At 47.0% G+C, this 22,940-nt stretch overlaps 1 protein-coding gene and 1 pseudogene across 1 annotated transcript; both read left to right on the top strand.

The window, feature by feature from the left end:
- The first annotated feature begins 12,076 nt into the window (after positions 1–12,076).
- Positions 12,077–15,248, top strand: LOC113882289 (annotated as a pseudogene).
- LOC113881324 (antigen peptide transporter 2-like) lies at positions 14,882–22,940 on the top strand. Its single transcript, XM_027524277.1, has 12 exons — positions 14,882–15,057; positions 15,467–15,964; positions 16,053–16,167; positions 16,927–17,057; positions 17,304–17,509; positions 17,960–18,157; positions 18,603–18,731; positions 20,788–20,976; positions 21,089–21,262; positions 21,416–21,575; positions 21,812–21,948; positions 22,174–22,940. The coding sequence occupies exons 2-12, from the start codon at positions 15,475–15,477 to the stop codon at positions 22,402–22,404; spliced, it is 2,160 nt and encodes a 719-aa protein (XP_027380078.1). The 5' UTR covers positions 14,882–15,057; positions 15,467–15,474; the 3' UTR covers positions 22,405–22,940.

Here is a 22,940-nt window from a genome sequence, read left to right as displayed (position 1 = left end):
TCCCATGGATGAAGGAGCCTGCTAGGCTGCAGTCCATGGGGTCGCTAAGGTCAGACACGACTGAGCGACTTCATTTTCACTTTTCACTTTCATGCATTGGAGAAGGAAATGGCAACCCACTCCAGTGTTCTTGCCTGGAGAATCCCAGGGATGGGAGAGCCTGGTGGGCTGCCATCTATGGGGTCGCACAGAGTTGGACACAACTGAAGCGACTTAGCAGCAGCAGCAGTGTTAACAATGAAGTTATATAATCCAAAGAATGTCTGGAGGTTGTAAAGACCTCGTCAGACCTACTCCCATAATTTACATTTTAAGATAACAGAAGGTTTAATCCAGAGACTGTCCTTAATCCAGAGACTGTCCTTAGGCAGGATACATTATTGTTATATAATCCTAAGGAATGTGGAGAAAGAAAAAAAAGTTTGTCCGTTCTTCCTCCTTGAGAATTCCAGACCCCTCTCCCCTTGGGAACCCCTAGACTCCTTATCAACCTGCCTAGGAAATGACTCTCTCATTCCCCCCTTTTCTTTTAGGAGAATTATGTTGCCTAGGGAAAAGGGGTGTTGTTCTCGTTCCATAACTGCTTCCAAGCTGACAAGGGACGTTGTCCCTAAATTGGTGAGGCAACATATTCTCCTAATCCTCATATTGAGGATATCTGATCTAGGGGCCCCAAATAGTAGTTGGAGGAAGCTGCAGCAGTAGCAGGAGTTTGAGCAACCATTTGTAACTTAAAAGCTTTCAAGCGGCTAGAAACAAATCCAGTTATACAGTTACGGATGCAGGCAACACAGTCATTAAAACAAGTTAAAATCGAAATTAAAAGTCACATTATGTACATAGTTAAAGTGCAAAGTGCTGCATCAGTCCATTTTAAGGTTGGTAGATGTCATCAGATGAAGAAGAGGCATTGCATGTGATTGTTGTCGAAGGTATTCACAGACTTGGAGAAAGTCTTTTCCTTGAAGTGGAGATGTCCACCTCCAGAAGCCTTCCACTGATGAAGAGGGGAGTGCTCCACGGACCCAGCAGTTAGACCGATTGTGGAATGCAGCGTAGGAGTGAGCCCAGGACAGGAAGGCATTGTCTTGAGGCTCAAACGGCAGACTCAGGATTTTTGGAGTCAGCAGAAGTAGACTCACATAGATTATCAGGCCCATCCGCTGCCCTTTGCTTAACTCTAGAGCTCGGGTCAGAGCCACAAGCACAGCTAACTGAGCACTGGTTCCCTAGGGGAGAGATTTTGCTTCCAAAACCTGTTTAGCAGTCACCACGGCGTAACCTGCTTTACACTTTCCATCCCGAACAAAAGAACTGCCATCTGTAAATATTTCCATGTCAGGATTGTCTAGTGGGGTATCCTTTAGATCCTCCCGAGCTGCATAGTTTAAAGTTAGGAATTGAGAACAATCGTGATCAGGTGTTTGATTTTCCTTCTCAGGAAGGAAAGTGGCAGGATTTAGATTTCCACAAACTTTAAGCTTAGTTATTGGTCCTTCTAACAACAATAACTGATATTTAAGAAGCCTACTGTCTGTCATCCAAATATTAACCTTAGAATTTAATATTCCACTCACATCATGAGAAGTCAGTACAGTAAGGTTTCGTCCATTAATTATTTTTAAAGCTTCAGGTGCTAATAAAGCCGCTGCCCCAATTACTCTTAGGCAGTGGGGCCACCCACGTGAAACTACATCTAATTCTCTGCTTAGATAAGCAATAGGTTGCTGGTGAGGCCCTCGGGTTGTGTCAAAACTCCCAGTGCCACACCTTTTCTTTCAGTGACAAACAAATTAAATTCTGACCCTGTGGGCAAGCTCAGAGCTGGAGCTTGCAGGAGAGCAGTCCGAAGAACCTTAAAAGCCTTTTGAGTTTCTGGAGACCAAACCAGTTTGTCGGTTTGGGCCTGCTGAGTTTCAGCTATAAGTTTATATAAAGGCCGGGCAAGTTCCCCATAACCGGGAATCCAAATGCGACAGTAACCTGTGATTCCCCCAAATCCTCTCAATTGTCTTAAAGTCATAGGTAGGGGATGATTTAGTATAGGTTTAATTCTTTCAGGGCCTATGGCCCTAGTCCCTTCTGATATGATTAGGCCCAGATATCTAACCAATTGTTGACAAAGCTGAGCCTTTTCTCTTGACGCCTTGTAACCACAGCCTGCCAGAAAGTTTAAGAAATCTTCTGAGGCTCGCGAACAAGCTTCCTCTGTCTCAGCACAGAGCAAAATATCATCTACATATTGTAACACCACCACTTCAGAGCTATTAAAGTTTTGTAGATCCCGTGACAAACTTTGTCCAAATAAGTGAGGACTGTCACAAAATCCCTGGGGCAAACCTGTCCAGGTTAACTGAGAAGCTGGCTGCGTAGGGTCTTCAAAGGCAAATAGAAATTGACTTTCTTCCGCCAAAGGCACTGAATAGAAGGCATCCTTTAAATCAATTACTGAGAAATATTTGGCCCGTTCAGGAATTTCAGACAATAGAGTATAAGGATTAGGCACCACGGGGTGTAAAGGAACTACAGCCTCATTTATTATTCGTAAATCTTGAACTAGTCTCCATTTACCATTTGATTTATTTATACCCAAAATAGGAGTGTTGCAAGGACTGTTACAGGGAATTAATAGTCCCTGCTCCTTTAAATTTTCGATGATGGGTTTTAACCCTTCCTTAACTTCAGGTTTCAGTGGATACTACTTCTTATGTGGAAATACGTGTGGGTCTTTGACCTTAACAACTACAGAAATAGCATTTTGTGCTCGACCCACAGATTTTCCATCAGCCCATACTCTAGGATTTACATTTTGTTCAACTAAAGGGAGAGAAAGGAAGGGCTTCATATTCATGAAAACAGAGGCATGGACCTTGTTCAGTATATCCCTTCCCGAAAGGGGTGAGGGAGATTCTGGCACGATCAGAAACTCGTGTGAAAATAGCACAGAATCCCAGTTGCAAGATAAAGAATAACTGAAATAATACCTTTTGGCTCGTCCAGACAGTCCCCATTACTGAAGCGGATCAGGAAGAAAGTGGGCCAGGGGCTTCAGTAAGCACAGAATAAGTTGCCCCAGTATCTAAAAGGAAATCGACGTATTGGCCCCCCACAATTATTGATACCCGGGGCTCCTCAGGTGTAATTAGGACGGGAGCTTGTGTGGGGACCCCCGGGCACCTTTAGTCCTGATTGTCTTGAGAGTCCGACCCTGGAGACCTATGCCTCTGGGGGCAGTCTCTCTTCCAGTGTGGTCTCTTGCAGACCGGACATGGAGCCGGGGGCAGCTTAAATGCCTGAGGGCAATCCCGCTTGAGGTGCCCCTCCTTTCCACAGTAATAGCAAGCCCATCCCTTTTCACCTGGGCCCCTCTGGGCATTTTTCTCAGGCTGTTTAAGAACATTTTTCATAGCCATGGTGAAGGCTTCCGCCTTTTCCTTTGTCTTTTTTTGCCTTTCTTTTGCTCATATTCCCTATCATAATAGACTGTCTGAGCCAGTTGTAACAGAGTATCTAAAGACTGATTTGGTCCATACGCCTGTTTTAATAGCTTACATCGGATATCTGGAGCCGACTGAGTGAGAAATCTATCCTTTAAGATCACTTTTCCCTCTTCACTTTCGGGATCAATCTCAGTGAATCTGTGAAGGCCTTCTCTCAGTCTATCTAGGAATTTACCAGGAGCTTCCTTCCCCTCCTGTTCTATGTCTGCCAATTTGCCATAGTTTAAAGGCTTAGAACGCGCCTGCCTAAGTCCTTCAAGAATACATCTAACAAATTGACTCTGATCCCATCTTCCTTTAGCTGTGTTGTAGTCCCACTCTGGTTCTATAGTTGGGACTGCCTGATTCCCAGTGGGGAGGGCCGCTATCTCATTCTCCCTCTTCCCTACTGATGCATTACCAAGTCATTCATCTCCATAAGCAACCGCTTTTCCCAAAATTCGAGTCTTTGACTCGGGAGTCAGCGTTTGTCTCAAGATATACATCACATCCTTCCAAGTGAGGTCATAAAACAGAGTAACACCTTTAAAAGCTCTAATATATTTTTCTGGGTCCTCTAAATAGTCTCCCAGATCCTCCTTGATTCTTTGTGTTTCTTGATAAGAGAAAGGCTTATTAACTCTCACAGACTGATTATTTCTCCCAGTGGGTGTTTCATAAAGAGGCAACAGCTTGTGTGGCTGTTCCTCAGTCTCTCTGGCTGCTCTGTGCATATAATCCCAGGGATAGATTGGAGAAACCTGTTTTTCCTCTTCTCTTTGTCTCCTGTCCTCCATCTCATCTCTTACTTCGATGGTCTGAGTTTCTACTGAAACCGGAGTAGTCTGAGGTCGTACTGAGACAGGAGTTGTTTGGACCTCCACGTGGGCAGTTTGAGACCAAGGCAGCCCTTCTGAGGGGGGTTCTCTGGCTTTCAGTTTGCTCAACTTGGAGTCCTAGGTATGGGGGCAAAGTAAGAGGACAGGAGGGAGCTGAAGGTTTCACGCCCAAATCTATACCCTTAGGACATAAGTCTGGCATATTTCGCAGAGAAAAAGGGCAACACATATGCTACTTCTACCCATTTCCCTGTTCCTTACAGAACCGGTCTAATTGTAGAACAGTATTATACTTAAGAGACCCTCCAACTGGCCACCATTCGCCGTCCTCCAATGGATACCGTGGCCATGCAGTATCACATAGGAAGACCAGGTGTGTCTTCTTTAAGCCCTGGGGATCAAATCTATCCCAGTTTTTCAGGATACAGTTCAAAGAAGTGAGGCTGGAATTGTTAGCTCCCATCTGTAAGAGAGAAAAAAAGCGACCAGCGCCGTTTTTCTACCGGAGGCGTCCCTCCCTGCTCTAGATGGGGGTGTAGACAGACGTTACACCAAAAGCTTTTCCTTCCTGGTCGGACTTAGTCTGTCCCTTACCGGCGCAGGCGCAGTCTGCATCCCTCCCGATTCTACCACCGAGATGGGGTGGGGATGTACCAGGGGTAGACTTGATAGCATCCCTACTTGACGTCCAGCTCTTCACCTTTAACCTTGCTTGCCTCTGATGTCACCCGGGGTGAATCAGAGTAACCTTCCGGAATGCCTCCCAAGCTAAGACTACTAGGGGAAACATTCGTCACCTGAGTGCCTGTGCATGACCCTGAGTATTTCCTGACTACAACAAGACCGACGTGAATATAAAACTGTGCCGGGGTCCAGCCCCGGCTGATCCAGAGTATTCGAAGCGGGGACAGCATCGGCGAGGATCAGGATACAATAGCTTCAATTAGATATTAATTAAAGATGTAAAGAGTAATAGAATAAGGATAGCTCGGTAGGAAAATTCAGTGGAGAAAAGAGGCTGAGTAGCTTGGTTTATGCGGGAGACCAATAAAACTTCAAGACAAGAAGTTTGCACCACTTACGTAGGCCGCAGGCGTCCTTCTGTTCTCCCAAAGGAGAGGAGACACTGAGGCCTCCCCGGTCAGATCTTAGAAGCCCAGGCAAAATTAGTAAGCTTGGTGGGTTCCGCGCTCCAGATGGAGACTCAGCCAGAGTTTGAGAGAGAGAGAGACATGGGGAGACCAGTATTTGGAGGAACTGATCCCAATTCTTTATTTTCCAGAGTCTGTTTTTATACACTGAGATGTTAGGCAAAAGTCACACAGGGACAGCAGTCCTGACTTGTATTAAAGTCAGGTGCTTCATACAAATGTATACAGAGGTCTTAGGGGTGTTACATCATCTTCTGGCCAGGGGGGCCTGCTGACAATTTATGACCCTCTCCTTGTGACAGCGGTCAGTCAACCAGGACACTTATTTCTCCAGGGGTGATTATTCTTAAAACAGATGCCACCCAAATAAAGTTACATTCCTATAGGGTGAGGGTATAGTGGGTTTTAGTTAAGGAAAGAATTTACTTAGCCTAAGGTCTAACGTGATTAATATCAAAGGTTAATACTTATTTCTTCTATATATTCATTAATGTGTATAAGGGCAGGGGATATGGAGACTTAGCAACAAACATTGGCTCAACAAATGTTTGAGCCAATACAATTAACCAATACAATTTTTAATCAACCCATTATACTTATACTAACAGTTTTCTAATTTTTCTAAGGAACCTGTTTTTAGAAGGTTTAAAGCATCTCGTGCCTCTCACAGTTGGGAGGCTGTGAGCAATCACATGTGGCTGGACAAGCCTGTCAGGCAGGCTAGAGAACCTTCAGAGGAGTTTGTAGGTTAAAACACTCTTGTCACACCCAGGAGTTTTTATTAACTGGAGCTCTAAGTTAACTCCTTCTCCGAAAGAGGTGGTGGGGGACAGCCCCCCGTAAAGTCAGAGGTGTAGGTGAGAGCACAAAGTAGTAAAGTAGGCAGGCTCTGGTTATGGGGGTTGATGCTCGAGGATTTCCAGGGGGACTCCTGAGGCTCAATCCCGCCTTTGCGTATGTCGAGCCTCCTTCCTCATGACCTTTGCCACGGGCGGAGTGCCTCACTCTGGCCCCCAACAAAACTGAGATGTTCTTTCCAAGCATCACCACACCAGTATAACAGCCTCCTCTGATCCACTAAGAGCTGGCGTTACCAAAGAAAAAAAAACCCATTGCAGTCCCAATCTGAGTAACCTTTAACCTCAGAGATGTTCTGGGAGCTAGAGCTCCATCTAGCTTCCAAACTTTCGATTCCTAGCGAGGCTAGGCGCTTTCTTGACTACCAATCCAAGTTTTGGACCTAAGCCACAGTATACAGTAACAGTATAGATCACAAGTCCCTTGAAAGTCTATATCCAATAGATTAGGTTAGTACTTCTAATTCCCAAGGAGTTATGAAATGGTCAAAGGGACCGAAAAGTTTGACTGAGAAAGGAGGGTTCGGTCCACATGCTTTGCCCATTTCTGGTCGGTTCCTGAAGGAGACATTGGGTGCCTCTTGGCACTGGCAGGTCGGTATAATGCCCTGACAGGTTTCTGCCATAAGCCATATGAGATCACCGTGGAACCGCAGAGCAGGGCTCCTTACTTGCTTCATGCAGAGCCTGTCATTCATTCACACAAGCACACCATAGAGTTAGTAAAGCACAGCAGAAAACGTGTTCGCTAAGAGAACAAAGAACTAAAGCTCCAAGCATCCTTACCTTGTCCTGAAGGATCCTGGACGAGCCCCCAAGATGAAAGGTTGTTGTTGAATCACGCGAAGACACCGGGATTCTTGGCCCCCGGAGAATTCAATCCGGGGTCAGAGACAAGGCTTGATCGCTCAGAGCTTTTGTGTAATAAAGTTTTATTAAAGTATAAAGGAGATAGAGAAAGCTTCTGACATAGGCATCAGAAGGGGGCAGAAAGAGTACCCACTTGCTAGTGATAACAATGAAGTTATATAATCCAAAGAATGTCTGGAGGTTGTAAAGACCTTGTCAGACCTACTCCCATAATTTACATTTTAAGATAATAGAAGGTTTAAACCAGAGACTGTCCTTAATCCAGAGACTGTCCTTAGGCAGGATACATTATTGTTATTTAATCCTAAGGAATGTGGAGAAAGAAAAAAAAGTTTGTCCTTTCTTCCTCCTTGAGAATTCCAGACCCCTCTCTCCTTGGGAACCCCTAGACTCCTTATCGACCTGCCTAGGAAATGACTCTCTCAGTTACTTGACGAACAGAGCTTTGCCTGGTGCTGAGTATTGTATTGTGGCATCTTGAAGATATTTAAAACTATTTTTTTCTTACATAAATAGCATACATTTGTATAGTAAATGTCACGCGAGTGTATGTTCCTCGGTTCTTTGTCTTGTCACAACAAAGATTTGGAGCAACGGACATTAAAGCCCTTGGCGCGTCACAGCTCTCAGGTCTTGGACAAACCGTGCTACAGCTCTTAGGCAAATCAGTGTTACAGCTCTATTTTATTTATAAGATAGGAGGAGAATCCAAGACTTGAAGAGAAGAGAGTGGAGAAGTGTGTGGGGAGGGAGAAAGAGAGAGAGAGAAAGACAGAGAGAGCGCGCGCATGCACGCGGGAGAGAGAGTCCGAGAGAAAGCGCTTTGGCTCCTCCTTTTATATGTTTTTTCCTCCACCTGGGCCTGCCCTATGCAAATTGGGCTTAGCCAGGAGTGCTGTTTGTTCTGTTTGTTCTGCCTGAAGTCTTCACTCTGGTCCTCGGACCTTCCTTGTCTTTTAGCCACTGCCATTTTGGACTCCTTTTCCCTATTCTACCTACCTAACAGTAAATTTAGACAATAGAGACAGTCTAAAGGAGAAAAGAGAAAAGAATCTAAAGGAGAAGGAGAAAAGTAAAATTATGCACTGTTTCGTGTCCCAGAGATAATCACCATGACTATTTTGCTGGCTGTCTGATCAGTCTTTGGATTGTTCTTTGAGATACATAACTATTCATGAGTTTGCCCTTCCCTGTCTTTTTCTCAATTCCCACCAGGGTCTGATATTTTGGGGACCACTAGGATATGGGGGAGCAGAGCACTGTTCCCTAATTAACAGTTTTAATAAAATTTTGATAACAGCTACTGTGTACATATGTGTACACAATATGTTCCTACAATATGTGTAGGAAATACGTGAAGTCTTTTCCATGTGTTATCATTTTTAATGCTTATCCTCAACCCTTTGAGGTTGTTTACCCTTATACCCATTGTATGTATGAGAAAACTGAGTCTCAAAGAGATTAAAGGACTTTCCCAAGGTTGCACAGTGGTGGAATTGGACTTGGAATCCAGGCCTGACCCCGGAGTCCACACTCTCAACCAATTATATTGCACCTTGTGTTATAGTCTACTGAATAATCAAACCTCGTAAAGCTCTTTCACTTCTGGTTGTGAACAGCTCTGAATCCCTTATCTTCTCTCTAATTCCACTTTCATTCATTGTGTTGTGAAAGTGAAAGTGTTAGCCACTCAGTCGTGTCTGACTCTTTACGACGTCATGGACTGTAGCCCACCAGGCTCCTCTGTCCATGGGATTCTCCAGGCAAGAATACTGGAGTGGGTAGCCATTCCCTTCTCCAGGGGTTTTTCCTGATCCAAGGATCGAACCTGGGTCTCCTGCATCATAGGCAGATTTTTTTTTACCATCTGAGCCATCAGGGAATGATCTCATGTCCAAAGAGGATGACATTATACAGCCTTGACGTACTCCTTTCCCTATTTGGAACCAGTCTGTTGTTCTATGTCCATTTCTAACTGTTGCCTGTTGACCTGCATACAGATTTCTCAGGAGGCAGGTAAGGTGGTCTGGTAATCCCATCTCTTTAAGAATTTTCCACCGTTTGCTGTGATCCACACAGTCAAAGGCTTTGGTGTAGTCAACAAACCAGAAGTAGATGTTTCTATATTACATTTTCTTTATCCATTCATCCATTGACAGGCACTTAGGTTGCTTCCGTATCTTGGCTGTTATAAATAGTACTGCAATGAACATGGGGGTGCATATATCTTTTTAATTTAGTTTTTTCATTTTCTTTAGACAAATACCAAGAAGTGGAATTGGGGGGTCATAAGGTAGTTCTCTTTTTAATTTTTTCAGCAAATTCCATAGGGTTTTTCATAGTGGTTGCACAAATTTACACTCCCACCAACAGTGCACAAGTGTTTGCTTTTCTCCACATTCTTGCCAACCATTGTTATTCGTTGTCTTTTTGATAAAAGCCATTCTAATAGGTGTGTTGCTGCTGCTGCTGCTGCCAAGTTGCTTCAGTCGTGTCCGACTCTGTGCGACCCCAGAGACGGCAGCCCACCAGGCTCCCCCGTCCCTGGGATTCTCCAGGCAAGAACACTGGAGTGGGTTGCCATTTCCTTCTCCAATGCAGAAAAGTGAAAAGTGAAAGTGAAGTTGCTCAGTCCTGTCCGACTCTTCACGACCCCATGGACTGCAGCCTACCAGGCTCCTCCGTCCATGGGATTTTCCAGGCAAGAGTACTGGAGTGGGTTACAATTGCCTGAGGTGATATGATATCATATTGTGGCTTGATTTAAATTCCTTTGATAATTAGTGATGTTGAGTACCTTTTCATGTACCTGTTGGGTATCTGTACGTCTTCTCTGTAAAAATATTTATTCAGATCCTCTGACCCATTTTTAATGAAATTTTAAAGATTAAGCTATAAAGGCTCTTTATATATTTTGGATATTAACCTCTCATCAGACATACCATTTGCAAATATTTTCCTCTATTCAGGAGGTTGTGTTTCCTTTTATTGATGATTTCCTTAGCTGTGCAGAGAATTTTTAGTTTGAAATAGTTCCACTTGTTTATTTTTAGATTTTTTGCCTTTGTTTTTGGTTCAAATCTTAAAAATCATCACCAAGACAGGTATCAATTACGTCCCCTTTAGTTATCGTCCAGGAATTTTATACTGAAATCAGATTGATTATGTTTTTTGCAGCTGAAGATGGAGAAGCTCTATACAGTCAGCAAAAACAAGAGCAGGAGCTGACTGTGGCTCAGATCATGAGCTCCTTATTGCAAAATTCAGGCTTAAATTGAAGAAAGTAGGGAAAACTACCGCAGTCCAGCCCCAGTTGGATCCAGGGATTCCCTCAGGATGACGGCTTCGGTGATTTAAAGGAATAGCGTCAGTGGAGAGAATCAGAGGCCTAATTATAATTGGTTTATGTGGGAAATCAATATACCCCCATGCTCCAATTACTTTGGCCTGAAGAAAGAGTAGAGACAAAAGGAAAGAAAAGGAGACGAGAAAGAACGACACGGGGAGAAGCTCAGTGAGCAGGGTCCGTAGCTTTATTTTTAGCAGGGACTTTTATACGTCAAGTTGTACATAGAAGATAATGAGGGATGCAAAGTCATGTAAAGTCAGCAGACCTGAATCATTATCGCAAATACAAAGGCTTTGGGTGATTTACATCATCTTCTGGTCAGGAGACCGGCTAACATTTTTCTTCTGATAAGAATTAGTCAACCAGAAAAACTTATTTTCTCCAAAGGTGACTTTTCTTAGAGTTTAGTACCACTCCCCAAAAGCACTAAACAAGAGTTGCATTCCTATAGGGCAAGAGTGTCATGGGGGTAATTAAGGGAAGAATTTATTAGCTCAAGGGTCTAGGGTTATTATTAACATTAAAGCTTCTGCTTATATGTCTTATATACCAACAATATCAATCAATATACTCCCAGGGACTCAGTGGGCAAGGAATATGGAAACTTGGCAGCAGGCATTAACTCAACAAAGAAATCTTCTATTAGTTCTATTTTTAACAATTTCTAACTCCCCGAGAGGCTCTGCGCTGTTAGGATAACTAAGTCTCCTTGTGCCTCACCTGGTTGGGAGGCTGCAAACAATCACAGGCGTAGCTATAGGAGTCCGGAAACCTGTTAGGCAGGTTAGAAGGCTTTCTGAGGGGATCACAATTGGAACACACCTTATTATACCCTGGAGACTTGTTAACTAGAGCTTTAAGTTGCTTTCCTTACAGATAAGAGTGGTTGGGGATAGCCCCTCGTGACTGTCAGAGGAGTTGGTGAAAGTCATGAAGCAGTAAAACAGACAGGCTCAGGTTTTGGGGTAGACACTCAGGCAGGCCCAGAGAGGCACCCCTCGAGTTCTGGCTCACCTTGCCCACCAGACCTCTCTCACATGACCTTGTCATGGGTGGGGACTCACATGCTGGCTCCCGGCAGAAAACCACTAGGCCATTTGTGTATGACCTAAATCAAATTCCTTGTGATTGTACAGTAGAGGTGATAATTAGATTCAAGGGATTAGATCTCGCAGACAGAGTGCCTGAAGAACTACGGATGGAAGTTCATAGCATGGTACAGGAGGCAGTGACCAAAACCATCCCAAAGAAAAAGAAATGCAAGAAGGCAAAGAGGTGATCGAGGAGGCTTTACAAATAGCTGAGGAAAGAAGAGAAGTGAAAGGCAAGGGAGAAAGGGAAAGATACATCCAACTGAGTTCAGAGTTCCAGAGAATAGCAAGGAGAGACAAGGCCTTTAAACTTTTTTTTTAATTTATATTTAATTGAAGGATAATTGCTTTACACCATTGTGTTAGTTTCTGCCATACATCAAATTGTTAAGAAGGTCTTCTTAAGTGAACAAAGCAAAGAAATAGAGGAAAACAATAGAATGGGAAAGACTAGGGATCTCTTCAAGAAAATTGGAGATATCAAGGGAATAGTTCATGCAAGGATGAGTATGAGGACAGAAATGGTAAGGACCTAAAAGAAGCAGAAAAGATGAAGAAGAACCAGCAAGTACACATGGAAGAGCTATACGAAAAAAGGTTTAATGACCTGGATAACCATGATGGAGTGGTCACTCACCTCGAACCAGACATCTTGCAGTATGAAGTCAAGTGGGCCTTTGGAAGCACTACTATGAACAAAGCTAGTGGAGGTGATGGAGTTCCAGCCGAGCTCTTTAAAATCCTAAATGGTGATGCTGTTGAAGTGCTGCATTCGATATGTCAGCAAATTTGGAAGACTCAGCAGTGGCCACAGGACTGGAAAAGGTCAGTTTTCACTCCAAACCCAAATAAGAGCAATGACATTATGTTCAAACTATCATACAATTGCACTCATTGTACAAGGTTATACTCAAAATCCTTCAAGTTAGGCTTCAGCAGTACATGAATCAAGAACTTCCAGATGTACAAGCAGGATTTAGGAAAGGCAGAGGAACCAGAGATCAAATTGCCAGTGTTCATTGGATCATGGAAAAAGCAAGGGGATTCCAGAAAAACATCTACTTCTGTTTCATTGACTATGCTAAAGCCTTTGACTGTGTGGATCACAACGAATTGTGGAAAATTCTTAAAGAGGTGGGAATACCAGACCACCTTACATGTCTCCTGAGAAACCTGAATGCAGGTCAAGAAACAACAGTTAGAACCACACATGGAACAACACCACTGGTTCAAAACTGGGAAAGGAAAACAAGTTGTATATTGTCAATCCACTCATTTAACTTCTGTGCAGAGTGCATCATGTGATATGCTGTACTGGATGAATCACAAGCTGGAATCAAGATTGCTGGGAGAAATATCAACAGCCTCAGATATGCAGATTATACCACTTTAATGGCAGAAAGTGAAGAAGACCTAAAGAGCCTCTTGATGAGGGTGAAAAAGGAGAAGGGAAAGCTGACTTGAAACTCAACTTTCAAAACAACTAAGATCATGGCATCTGGTCCCATCACTTCGTGGCCAATAGAAGGAGAAAAAGAGACAGATTTTTTTTCTTGGACTCCAAAATCACTGTGGCTTCAAAGTCTCTCCAAAATGACTGCAGTCATGAAATGAAAACATACTTGCTACTCAAAAGGAAAGCTATGACAAACATAGACAGTGTTTTAAAAAGCAGAGACATCATTTTGCCAACAAAGGTCCATATAGTCAAAGCTATGTTTTTCCAGTAGTCATGTATGGATGTGAGAGTTGGACCACAAAGAAGGCTGAGAGCCTAAGAATTGATGTTTTCAAACTGTGGTACTGGAGAAGACTCTTGAGATTCCCTTGGATTGCAAGGAGATCAATCCAGTCATTCATAAAGATAATCAACCCTGAATATTCATTGGAAGGCCTGACATTGAAGCTGAAGCTCCAATACTTTGGCCACTTGATGAGAAGAGCTGACTCATTGGAGGAAAAAAAAAATACCCTGATTCTGGGAAAGATTGAAGGCAAAAGGTAGAAGAGGGCAGCAGAGAATGAGATGGTTAGATAGCATCACCAAGTCAATAGACATGAATTTGAGCAAATTCCGGGAGATAGTGAAGGACAGAGGATCCTTGGTGCTGCAGTCCATGGTGTCACAAAGAGCTGGATAAGACTTAGCGACTGAACAACAACAACTAGGAGTTTTATGACTTCAGATCTTTAGTCAAGTATTTAACCCATTTTGAGTTAATTTTTGTGTATGGTCTAAGTTAGTGATCAACTTTTATTGGTTTGCATGCAACTTGCCCATTTCCCCAATATCCCAATAATTTATTAGAGTCTGTCCTTTCCCCATTGTATAGTCTTGCCTTAAAAAAAAAAAAATTCATTGATTATATATGTGTGGGTTTAATTTCTGTTTCATTGTTCCATATGTCTATTTTTATGCCAATAGCATACTGTTTGGATTACTATCAGTTCAGTTCAGTTCAGTTCAGTTGCTCAGTCGTGTCCGACTCTTTGCGACCCCATGAATCGCAGCACGCCAGGCCTCCCTGTCTCCCAGCATCACCATCTCCCGGAGTTCACTCAAACTTACCTCCATTGAGTCGGTGATGCCATCCAGCCATCTCATCCTCTGTTGTCCCCTTCTCTTCCTGCCCCCAATCCCTCCCAGCATCAGTCTTTTCCAGTGAGTTAACTCTTCGCATGAGGTAGCCAAAATACTGGAGTTTCAGCTTTAGCATTATTCCTTCCAAAAAACACCCAGGGCTGATCTCCTTTAGAATGGACTGTTTGGATCTCCTTGCAGTCCAAGGGACTCTCAAGAGTCTTCTCCAACACCACAGTTCAAAAGCATCAATTCTTCGGCGCTCAGCTTTATGGTCCGACTCTCACATTCATACATGACTACTGGAAAAACCATATTTTTGACTAGACGGACCTTTCTTGGCAAAGTAATGTGTCTGCTTTTTAATATGCTGTCTAGGTTGGTCATAGCTTTTCTTCCAAGAAACAAGCGTCTTAATTTCATGGCTGCACTCACCTCAGAGCGGAGGTAAGAAAATCCAGCGGTTCTTCAATTGCAAAGCATCCCAATCCTTGAAACAGCGTCATCTTACTTAACCGTAGTTTTAAGAAGTGCAGTAGTTTCCTACGACAGAGTACTTGTGGCTGAGGGTGGTAGACTCGCCCTGGCACGCGGAGCCGGCCTCGGGCACCGGTCCTGCGTTCCGCGGGTGTCGCGCGCCCCCGGCCGGCCGCCAGGCGCGCAACCAGGCGGCGGCTGCCGAGGCGGAAGCGAAAGCAAAAGCGAAAGCCCAGGAGCCTGGCCGCCCCCGGCTGGGGGAGCCTCGCCTGCCAAAAGAGGCGAGACGGAGCGGAGGCCGCGCGAGGGGACCTCAGAGCTCAGCCCTCGGCACGCCAGCAAAGAGCTCGGGAGCCCCCACTGGTGAGCTTGTGCGCGTGGAAACCTGGAACGCTGACACAGGCGCAGCCCGCCCGGCACGCGCGTGCGCCCCCGCCTCCCGCCCCTTTGGACCCGGGGCCTGGGGAGCGCGGCGGGCATCGTCTGGCCCCTGGGAACTCGGCGGCGGCTGGCGGGGCCGGGGTGTGCGGTGGGGGTCACGGGACGTGTTTTAGAGGACGAGGCTGCTGATGGTCAGGCTTCCCAGCTCCCTCTGTCAGGCCGAATGCCTTGGGTCCTAGGAGGGGGGTGCTGGTGAGACGGGGTACCCAGGGCATCTTTCAGGGCAGCACAGAGTTTAAAAAAAAAAAAAAAAGGGAAGCCAGCGGACGCTTGGGCAGAGTGGGAGTGGGGATAGGGACTGGAAGCCACCTCTGTCCTCTTCTACCCCTAGATCTCGCCATGCGGCGCCCGGACCTGAGACTCTGGGCCTCTCTGCTGCTGGCGGACTTGGCCTTGCTCTGGCTGCTGCAGGGGCCCCTGGGGGCCCTACTTCCCCTCGGGCTTCCCGGCCTGTGGCTGGAGGGCGCCTTGCGACTCGGTGGACTTTGGGGGCTGCTGAGGCTGGGAGGGCTGCTGGAGGGCGTGGGAGCACTGCTGCCGATCCTCTGCCTGGTGAACCCCCTGTTTCTCTCCCTGAGGGCTCTTGTCCTGGGGGCCTTGAGCGCCCCTCTGGTCAGAGTGGCTGCAGCCACCTGGGCCTGGCTGCTGCTGGGGTATGGGGCAGTGGGGCTGAGCAGGGCCCTGTGGGCCGTGCTGAGCCCTTCAGGAGCCAAGGCGGAGGGGCAGGGCCAGGAGAACAGAGTCTTGATGTGGAGGCTGCTGAAGCTGTCCTGGCCTGACCTGCCTTTCCTGGTTGCCGCCTTCTCCTTCCTCTCCCTGGCGGTGTTGGGTGAGTGGGGAGAGGGCGCAGGGACTTGGGGGTTGGGAGGAGGCCCTTCAGCAGCCGCACTCTGACTGGGCCCTCCTGGCTGTTGCAGGTGAGACCGTGATCCCTTACTATTTTGGCCGTGTGATTGACATCCTGGGGGGCGACTTTGATCCTGATGCCTTTGCCAGTGCCATCTTTTTCGTGTGTCTCTTCTCTGTTGGGAGGTAGGTGATGAGCGATTTGTTAGCCCCCAGTTTTTACAGGGGACCTCACTTTGCTGTTTTCAATCCCCTTTGTGCACAAAGCACAAAACTCTTAAATGAAGAAAAAGCCTGTATGAGTTCATTCACCGTCTATATCAAGCATCCATCCATTTACTCCATTCGCCGCCTGGCTCCAACATCTTCAAAGTTTATATTGCTTATTATAGTTCAGATACGAGTGAGTGTAGTACAATAGGTGTTTTTGTGTTGAGTGGAATGTCTCTCAGTTGCCTGTGAGCATTTTTATCTCCGTGAAGTTCCGTTTCTCTTTTCTGATCTGACCTCCCAGCTCATGTTTGTTTCCAATTAGCCTATTGTCAGGGTGGGGGGCATGTTTGTTCATCCTGACCCTTCTTCCCTAACTCATCTTGTCAGTCTTGGAAGCTCTTACTCTGAGCCTTGTCACCTTTCTTTCCAGCATCTTTACTCTTTCCCACTGTATTTACTTTCCCTTTTGTTTTTCAACACAGCCAGGAATCTGCTGTCTACAAACTAACTACTTGGTAGGGGTTGGGACTAAGATGAGGCTCACTGGGTCCTCTTTTTTCCTTCCTCTGTTGATTCCTGCCCTTCATGTCTCTTATTTGTTTCTCTTCTGCTGTCTTGATATACTACCCCCAACTTTGTACTTCTTTTCCTTCTGTGCTTTTTCTTCTCCTTCCCTCCCCCTTCCTCTCTGCATCTCTCTCCCCTTCATCCTCCAACCCTCTTTCCCCACAGCTCTCTGTGTGCAGGCTGCCGAGGAAGCATCTTCACCTTCACCATGTCCAGAATCAACCTGCGGATCCGGGAGATGCTTTTCTCTTCCCTCCTGCACCAGGACCTCCCTTTCTTCCAAGAGACTAAGACAGGTAAGGCCTGGGGTGCAGGTCTGGGGTCCCCCTGCATGTTCCTTGCCCACCTACTGCCGCCTACCTGCACCCAGCTGGGCCTGCCTGCATCCTTGGTGCCAGGGCCGGGAGCTGTTTTTCTCTCTTTGGGGACCTGTCTCTCTGCAAGGAAGGGGGGCTCCGTGAGATGATTGGGAGGTCAGGATGGAATTTCTGGGGGTTCTGCATTACAACACATGGTTTCCTTGCCTGCTCTGTCCTGCCCAGGGGAGCTGAATTCCCGGCTGAGCTCGGATACCAAACTGATGAGTAACTGGCTTCCTTATAACACCAATGTGCTGTCTCGAAGCCTGGTGAAAGTGCTGGGACTTTATGGCTTCATGCTCAACCTGTCACCTCGACTCACCTTCCTCTCTCTGTTCGAGGTGCCTCTCATGATAGCGGCTGAAAAGGTGTACAATGCCCGCCGTCAGGTATGTGCGGATGCTGGGGAATCCCCAGGGAAGACCTCGTCCCAGGGACTTTATGTGAACGTGTGTGTTTTTGAGAGAGGAGTAGGGGGAGAGGGAGAGATTTTCAGATGTTGAATGTGGTTCCCTGTGCTATACAGTAAATCCTTGTTGCTTCTCTACTTTGTGTGAGTGATTTATATCTGTTAACCTCAAACTCCAAATGTATCCCCTCCTCCACATTTGGTAACCATAAGTTTTTTTTTATTTTTTATTTTTTATGTCTGTGAGTCTGTTTCTGTTTTGTGCATAGATCCACTTGTATTTTTTTTAGATTGCACATATAAACAATATCATATAATATTTGTCTTTCTCTGTCTTACTTCACTTAGCGTGAAGGGACTGGAGTGGGCTGTGGGGGTTGGCTGTCTTCTGCCAAATTGGCCCGCTCCATCGTTGGCCCCACTGTTCCAGGCAGTCCTTTGGGAGATCCAGGACGCCACGGCGAAAGCTGGGCAGGTGGTGCGGGAGTCGGTTGGAGGGCTGCAGACCGTACGCAGTTTTGGAGCCGAGGAGCAAGAGGTCTGTCGCTATAAGGAGGCCCTTGAACGATGCCGGCGGCTGTGGTGGCAACGGGACCTGGAACGGGCCCTCTATCTGCTCTTGAGGAGGGTGAGGAACCTGAGGGCTGGAGGAGGGGCATAGGTGGGGGCTGGTGTTGGGGGTCCTTGGGGTTCTCGATGCTTTTGCCAGTGCCTTCTTTTTCATGTGTCTCTTCTCTGTTGGGAGGTAGGTGATGAGGGATTTGTTAGCCCCCAGTTTTTTCAGGGGACCTACTCTCCTGTTTTCAATCCCCTTTGTGCACAAAGCACAAAATACTTAAACAAAGAAAAGTCTGCATTTGTTCATTCACTGTTCTGTGTCAAGCATCCATCCATTTACTCCTTCATTCGCCACCTGGCTCCAACATCTTCAAAGTTTATATTACTTATTATAGTTACAGAGTCGAGTGAATGTAGTATAACAGGTGTTTTTGTGTCGGATGGAATGTCTCGTCATAGGGGCAGGGAGGCCAAAGAGTGGAAGGTCCTCAGGCTCTCCTTTCTTCTCCCTCCAGATGCTGCACTTGGCAATGAAGGTGCTCTTGCTGAACTGTGCGTTGCAGCAGATCCTGGCCGGGGACCTCACCCGCGGTGGGCTCCTCTCCTTCCTGCTTTACCAGGAGGACGTGGGCAACTACATGCATGTGAGTCGGGAGCTGTGCGTGCTCTCATTTTCCTCCTTTGGCTTCTATTTTGTTCCCCTTAAAAAAACAAACTGAAATAACCCCAACTCATTGTCATTTAAAATTTCAAACTTGGGTTAAAAAAAGAGGAAAACGATAAATCTATAAACGTGAACCTCCTTGTACTCAGCATCTTTTTTTTTTTTTTTTTACTTTTTGTTTAACTTTTTAAAGACAGCTTTTTACTTTATATTGGTATATAGCCGGTTAACAACGTTATGACAATTTCAGGTGTACAGCAAATGAATCAGTTTTATATATATATATATATCTATATCTATATATATATATATCTCCATTCTTTTTTAGATTCTTTTCCCATGTAGGTCATTACAGGGTTTTGAATAGAGTTCCCTGTGCTCTACAGTAGGTCCTTATTAGTTATCTATTTAATATATAACTGTGTGTATATATCAGAGGATATAGACTATACTTCTCTGTGCTATACAATGGGACCTTGTTTTTTATCTCCCAGCATCTAATAGTTACCAACTCATGGCCAATGTTATTTTATCTATACCACCCACCGACTTCTCCCCACCCATATTACTTTGAATCAGAGGCAAGATATGGTTTCATCTGTAAATATGTATCTCTAAATGTAAACATTACAAATATATAACCACAAAGCCATGATCATACCAAAAAAATTAACAATAACCTCACCAAATACAGTGGTCAGATTTCCACATGTTTCATAGAAGTATATATTATATTGATCTCTTTTTTTCTCTCTCATATACATTTGTGGTGGCAACAATCAATAAAGCTTAGTATCATGATCTATTGAATTATTCAGGGTTGCAAAAATGGTGGCACTCTGCCTTTTCTTCAGTTATTAGCCAGGATGCATCTCTCAGGGGAGATGTCTTCTCATGTGCTGATAAGCTGCTGAGTGGTATAGTTTGATTAGGAAAGGCAGAATGAACATTTAGTTCTATAGAACTAAATAGCATTTAGTTCTATAGCATTTAGTTCCCTAGAGATGTGTGCTCGGTTGCTCAGTCCTGTCTGACTCTTTGCAACCCCATGGACTGTAGCCCACCAGGTTCCTCTGTCCATGGGATATTAAGGCAAGAACACTGGAGTGGGTTGCCATGCCCTCCTCCAGGGATTCTTCCTGACCAGGAATTGAACCTTTGTCTCCTGCATTGGCAGGCAGATTCTTTACCAGTGAGCCTCCTGGGACACCCTCCTTATATAAACCAGTTTTGAAAAGTAATTAGTTACTGCACCTTGGGCTTTAGTTTATAACTTTTATAAACACCTCTTACATGTGGAGAGCTGTGTGAGGCAGTCTGGTGGCTGCAAAGATGAGGTGGGCACAGTGCTTGCATTTAAGGAGTCCCTGTCTCACCAGGCTAGACAGCTGTGTACAAGTAACACAGCACAGAAGCTGGAAAGGTCTGGAGATGAAGGTGATGCTGGATGGGAGGGGCAAAGATGTCTCCATCCTTTACAGTACAAATTGGAATAATGGGGTGCTGGTGCCCATTTTGAGTCAAATTGCACACTTACTCCTGATAGTCCAGTTGTTAGGACTCTGTGCTCCCACTGCAGGATGCATGGGTTTGATCCCTGGTGGGGCAACTAGGGTCCCACTTGCCACCTGGGGCAGCCAACATTTTTTGTAAAAATCTTTTTTTTTTTTTTTTAAGACCCTTATACTAGTTATCTCATATGGAAGCCATCTGCCTCATTATTCAGGAAAGTGAGTGTTAGTTGCTCAGTTGCATCCCAGTCTTCAACCCGCCAGGCTCCTCTGTCCATGGAATTTTCTAGGCAAGAATACTGGAGTGGGTTGCCATTCCTTTCTCCAGTTAAAAAATCTTTTCTAAGAAAGTTTTTTTTTTTTTTTTTTTTTTAAATCTTTAAAAATTAAAGGTGGTGATCTTTTTTGGGACAAGGGGAGAAGCCTAGCTGGGGAGGAGTGTGGCGGGGCTGTGTGAGGAGCTGGGAAGCTGGTTCGTGGCCCAGCTGCCTTTGCTTAGCTGAGCCCCGCCTTCCTGTTTTGCAGACTCTGGTGTACATGTTTGGGGACATGCTGAGCAACGTGGGGGCAGCCGAGAAGGTGTTCCGCTACCTGGACCGAAAGCCAGATCTGCCTCCACCGGGGACTCTGGCCCCACCCACTCTGCAGGGCAGGGTGAATTTCCAGAACGTGTCCTTTGCGTATCCCAGTCGCCCCGACCAGCCTGCGCTCCAGGTGTCCGATGGGGGGAGACTGGGCCCCTGACTCCCCGCGCGGATGATCGGCCTCCAAGGAGAGGGGAGGCCGGGGGAAGGGCAGGCCTCTGACTCTTCCCCGGCTGTTCTAGGGTCTGACGTTCACCCTGAGTCCTGGGCAGATGACGGCGCTGGTGGGGCCTAACGGGTCTGGGAAGAGCACGGTGGCCGCGCTGCTGCAGAATCTGTACCAGCCCACCGAGGGCCAGGTGCTGCTGGACGGGAAGCCGGTCTCCGAGTATGAGCACCACTACCTGCACCGTCAGGTGGGGAGGACGGAGAAGGGTGGGCAGAGGGCAGGGGAGGGTGTGGGGCGGGAACCCAAGGGGTCCGTGGTGAGCCGGGCGGGCGGGGAGGAAGGGCGGGTCCCTGCCGCGGGGGATGATGCACAGCCCTCTGCTCCCGTCGCCTCCGCTCAGGTGGTCTTGGTAGGGCAGGAGCCCGTGCTGTTCTCGGGCTCGGTGAGGGACAACATCACCTACGGCCTGAAGGGCTGCAGCGACGAGAAGGTGCTGGCAGCGGCCCGGGCGGCCCGCGCGGAGGAGTTCATCCGCGAGCTGGAGCTCGGGCTCGATACAGGTACCTGCGGCCACGGCGTCGCCCCCTGCGCGCGCGAAGTGGGCGCTGTGGCCTCCCGACCCCCTCGGGAGCCTGTGTTCCCAGAGGAGCGGCCGCCGCGGAGGTCCCCCGCCCCACCCCCGTCCACGGGCGCTCGTCCTCCGGAGCGGTGCCCGTGGAAGTACCAGCCGCGCCTGTGACGCGGGCGTTGTCTGGGCCCCTGCCTCTGAGGAGAGGGGGTTTCTCGGTCTCCTCAGAGGTGGGGGAGAAAGGCAGCCAGCTGGCCGTGGGGCAGAAGCAACGCCTGGCCATCGCCCGGGCCCTCGTGCGGGACCCCCGCGTCCTCATCCTGGATGAAGCCACTAGTGCCCTGGACGTGGAGTGTGAGCAGGCTGTGAGTGCGGGGCGGCGGGACCCATCCTGGGGCCGGGGCCGGGCGGGGACCTCCCCGATCCTCTGAGGCTGCCTGACCCCGCGGAGGGAGGAGGGCAGCTGACCTTGCCCTTCTGCTCTGTGCTACCTTCTCGTGGCTCACGCCTCTTCCCCCTAAGCCCCGTGGGCCCGGGCCTCCAGCCCCTTCTGACCCGGCACCCGGGGCATCGCGATCCTCCCCCTTCAGCTGCAGGACTGGAGAGCACAGGGGACCCGCACGGTGCTGGTGATCGCCCACAGGCTGCAGACGGTTCAGAGCGCCGACCAGGTCCTGGTGCTGAGGCAGGGGCGGCTGCAGGGCCTCGAGCAGCTCATGGACGGGCAGGACCTCTACTCCTGGCTGGTGCAGCAGAACCGGAGCGTGGAGACCCCAGACACAGCCGGCCCCGCCCAGGGCCATCTCAGCGACCCGGAGTAGCTCCTGCCTTGGCTTTCCCTGGGTGTGTTCCCCTGGCTGGTTGTTTTTGGAGCTGGATTTAGACCGTGGGTACTTCTGCTGGGGCCGTGGGAGGGCGGGGGACGGAAGACGTGGTATCTGTCTGCATCCAGGAACCTTAGTTACTTGACGAACAGAGCTTTGCCTGGTGCTGAGTACTGTATTGTGGCATCTTGAGTATATTTAAAACTATTTTTTCTTACATAAATAGCATACATTTGTATAGTAAATTTAGACAATAGAGACAGTCTAAAGGAGAAAAGAAAAGAGAAAAGAGTCTAAAGGAGAAAAGTAAAATTATGCACTGTTTCATGTCCCAGAGATAATCACCATGACTATTTTGCTGGCTGTCTGATCAGTCTTTGGATTGTTCTTTGAGATACATAACTATTCATGAGTTTGCCCTTCCCTGTCTTTTTCTCAGTTCCCACCAGGGTCTGATATTTTGGGGACCACTAGGATATGGGGGAGCAGAGTACTGTTCCCTAATTAACAGTTTTAATAAAATTTTGATAACA

The sequence above is a fragment of the Bos indicus x Bos taurus genome, chromosome 23 (assembly GCF_003369695.1).
Source record: "Bos indicus x Bos taurus breed Angus x Brahman F1 hybrid chromosome 23, Bos_hybrid_MaternalHap_v2.0, whole genome shotgun sequence".
Taxonomy (NCBI): Eukaryota; Metazoa; Chordata; class Mammalia; order Artiodactyla; family Bovidae; genus Bos; species Bos indicus x Bos taurus.
Note: the sequence above shows the minus strand (reverse complement) of the source record. Positions and strands in the feature narration are given on the sequence as shown.

Bases quoted from the DNA above. Each gene is read 5' to 3' on its own strand.
- LOC113881324 (XM_027524277.1), top strand. From the start codon at position 15,475: ATGCGGCGCCCGGACCTGAGACTCTGGGCCTCTCTGCTGCTGGCGGAC. The intron at 16,168-16,926 runs GTAGGTGATGAG...CTTTCCCCACAG, and splicing joins TGTCTCTTCTCTGTTGGGAG to CTCTCTGTGTGCAGGCTGCC. The intron at 18,732-20,787 runs GTGAGTCGGGAG...CCTGTTTTGCAG, and splicing joins ACGTGGGCAACTACATGCAT to ACTCTGGTGTACATGTTTGG.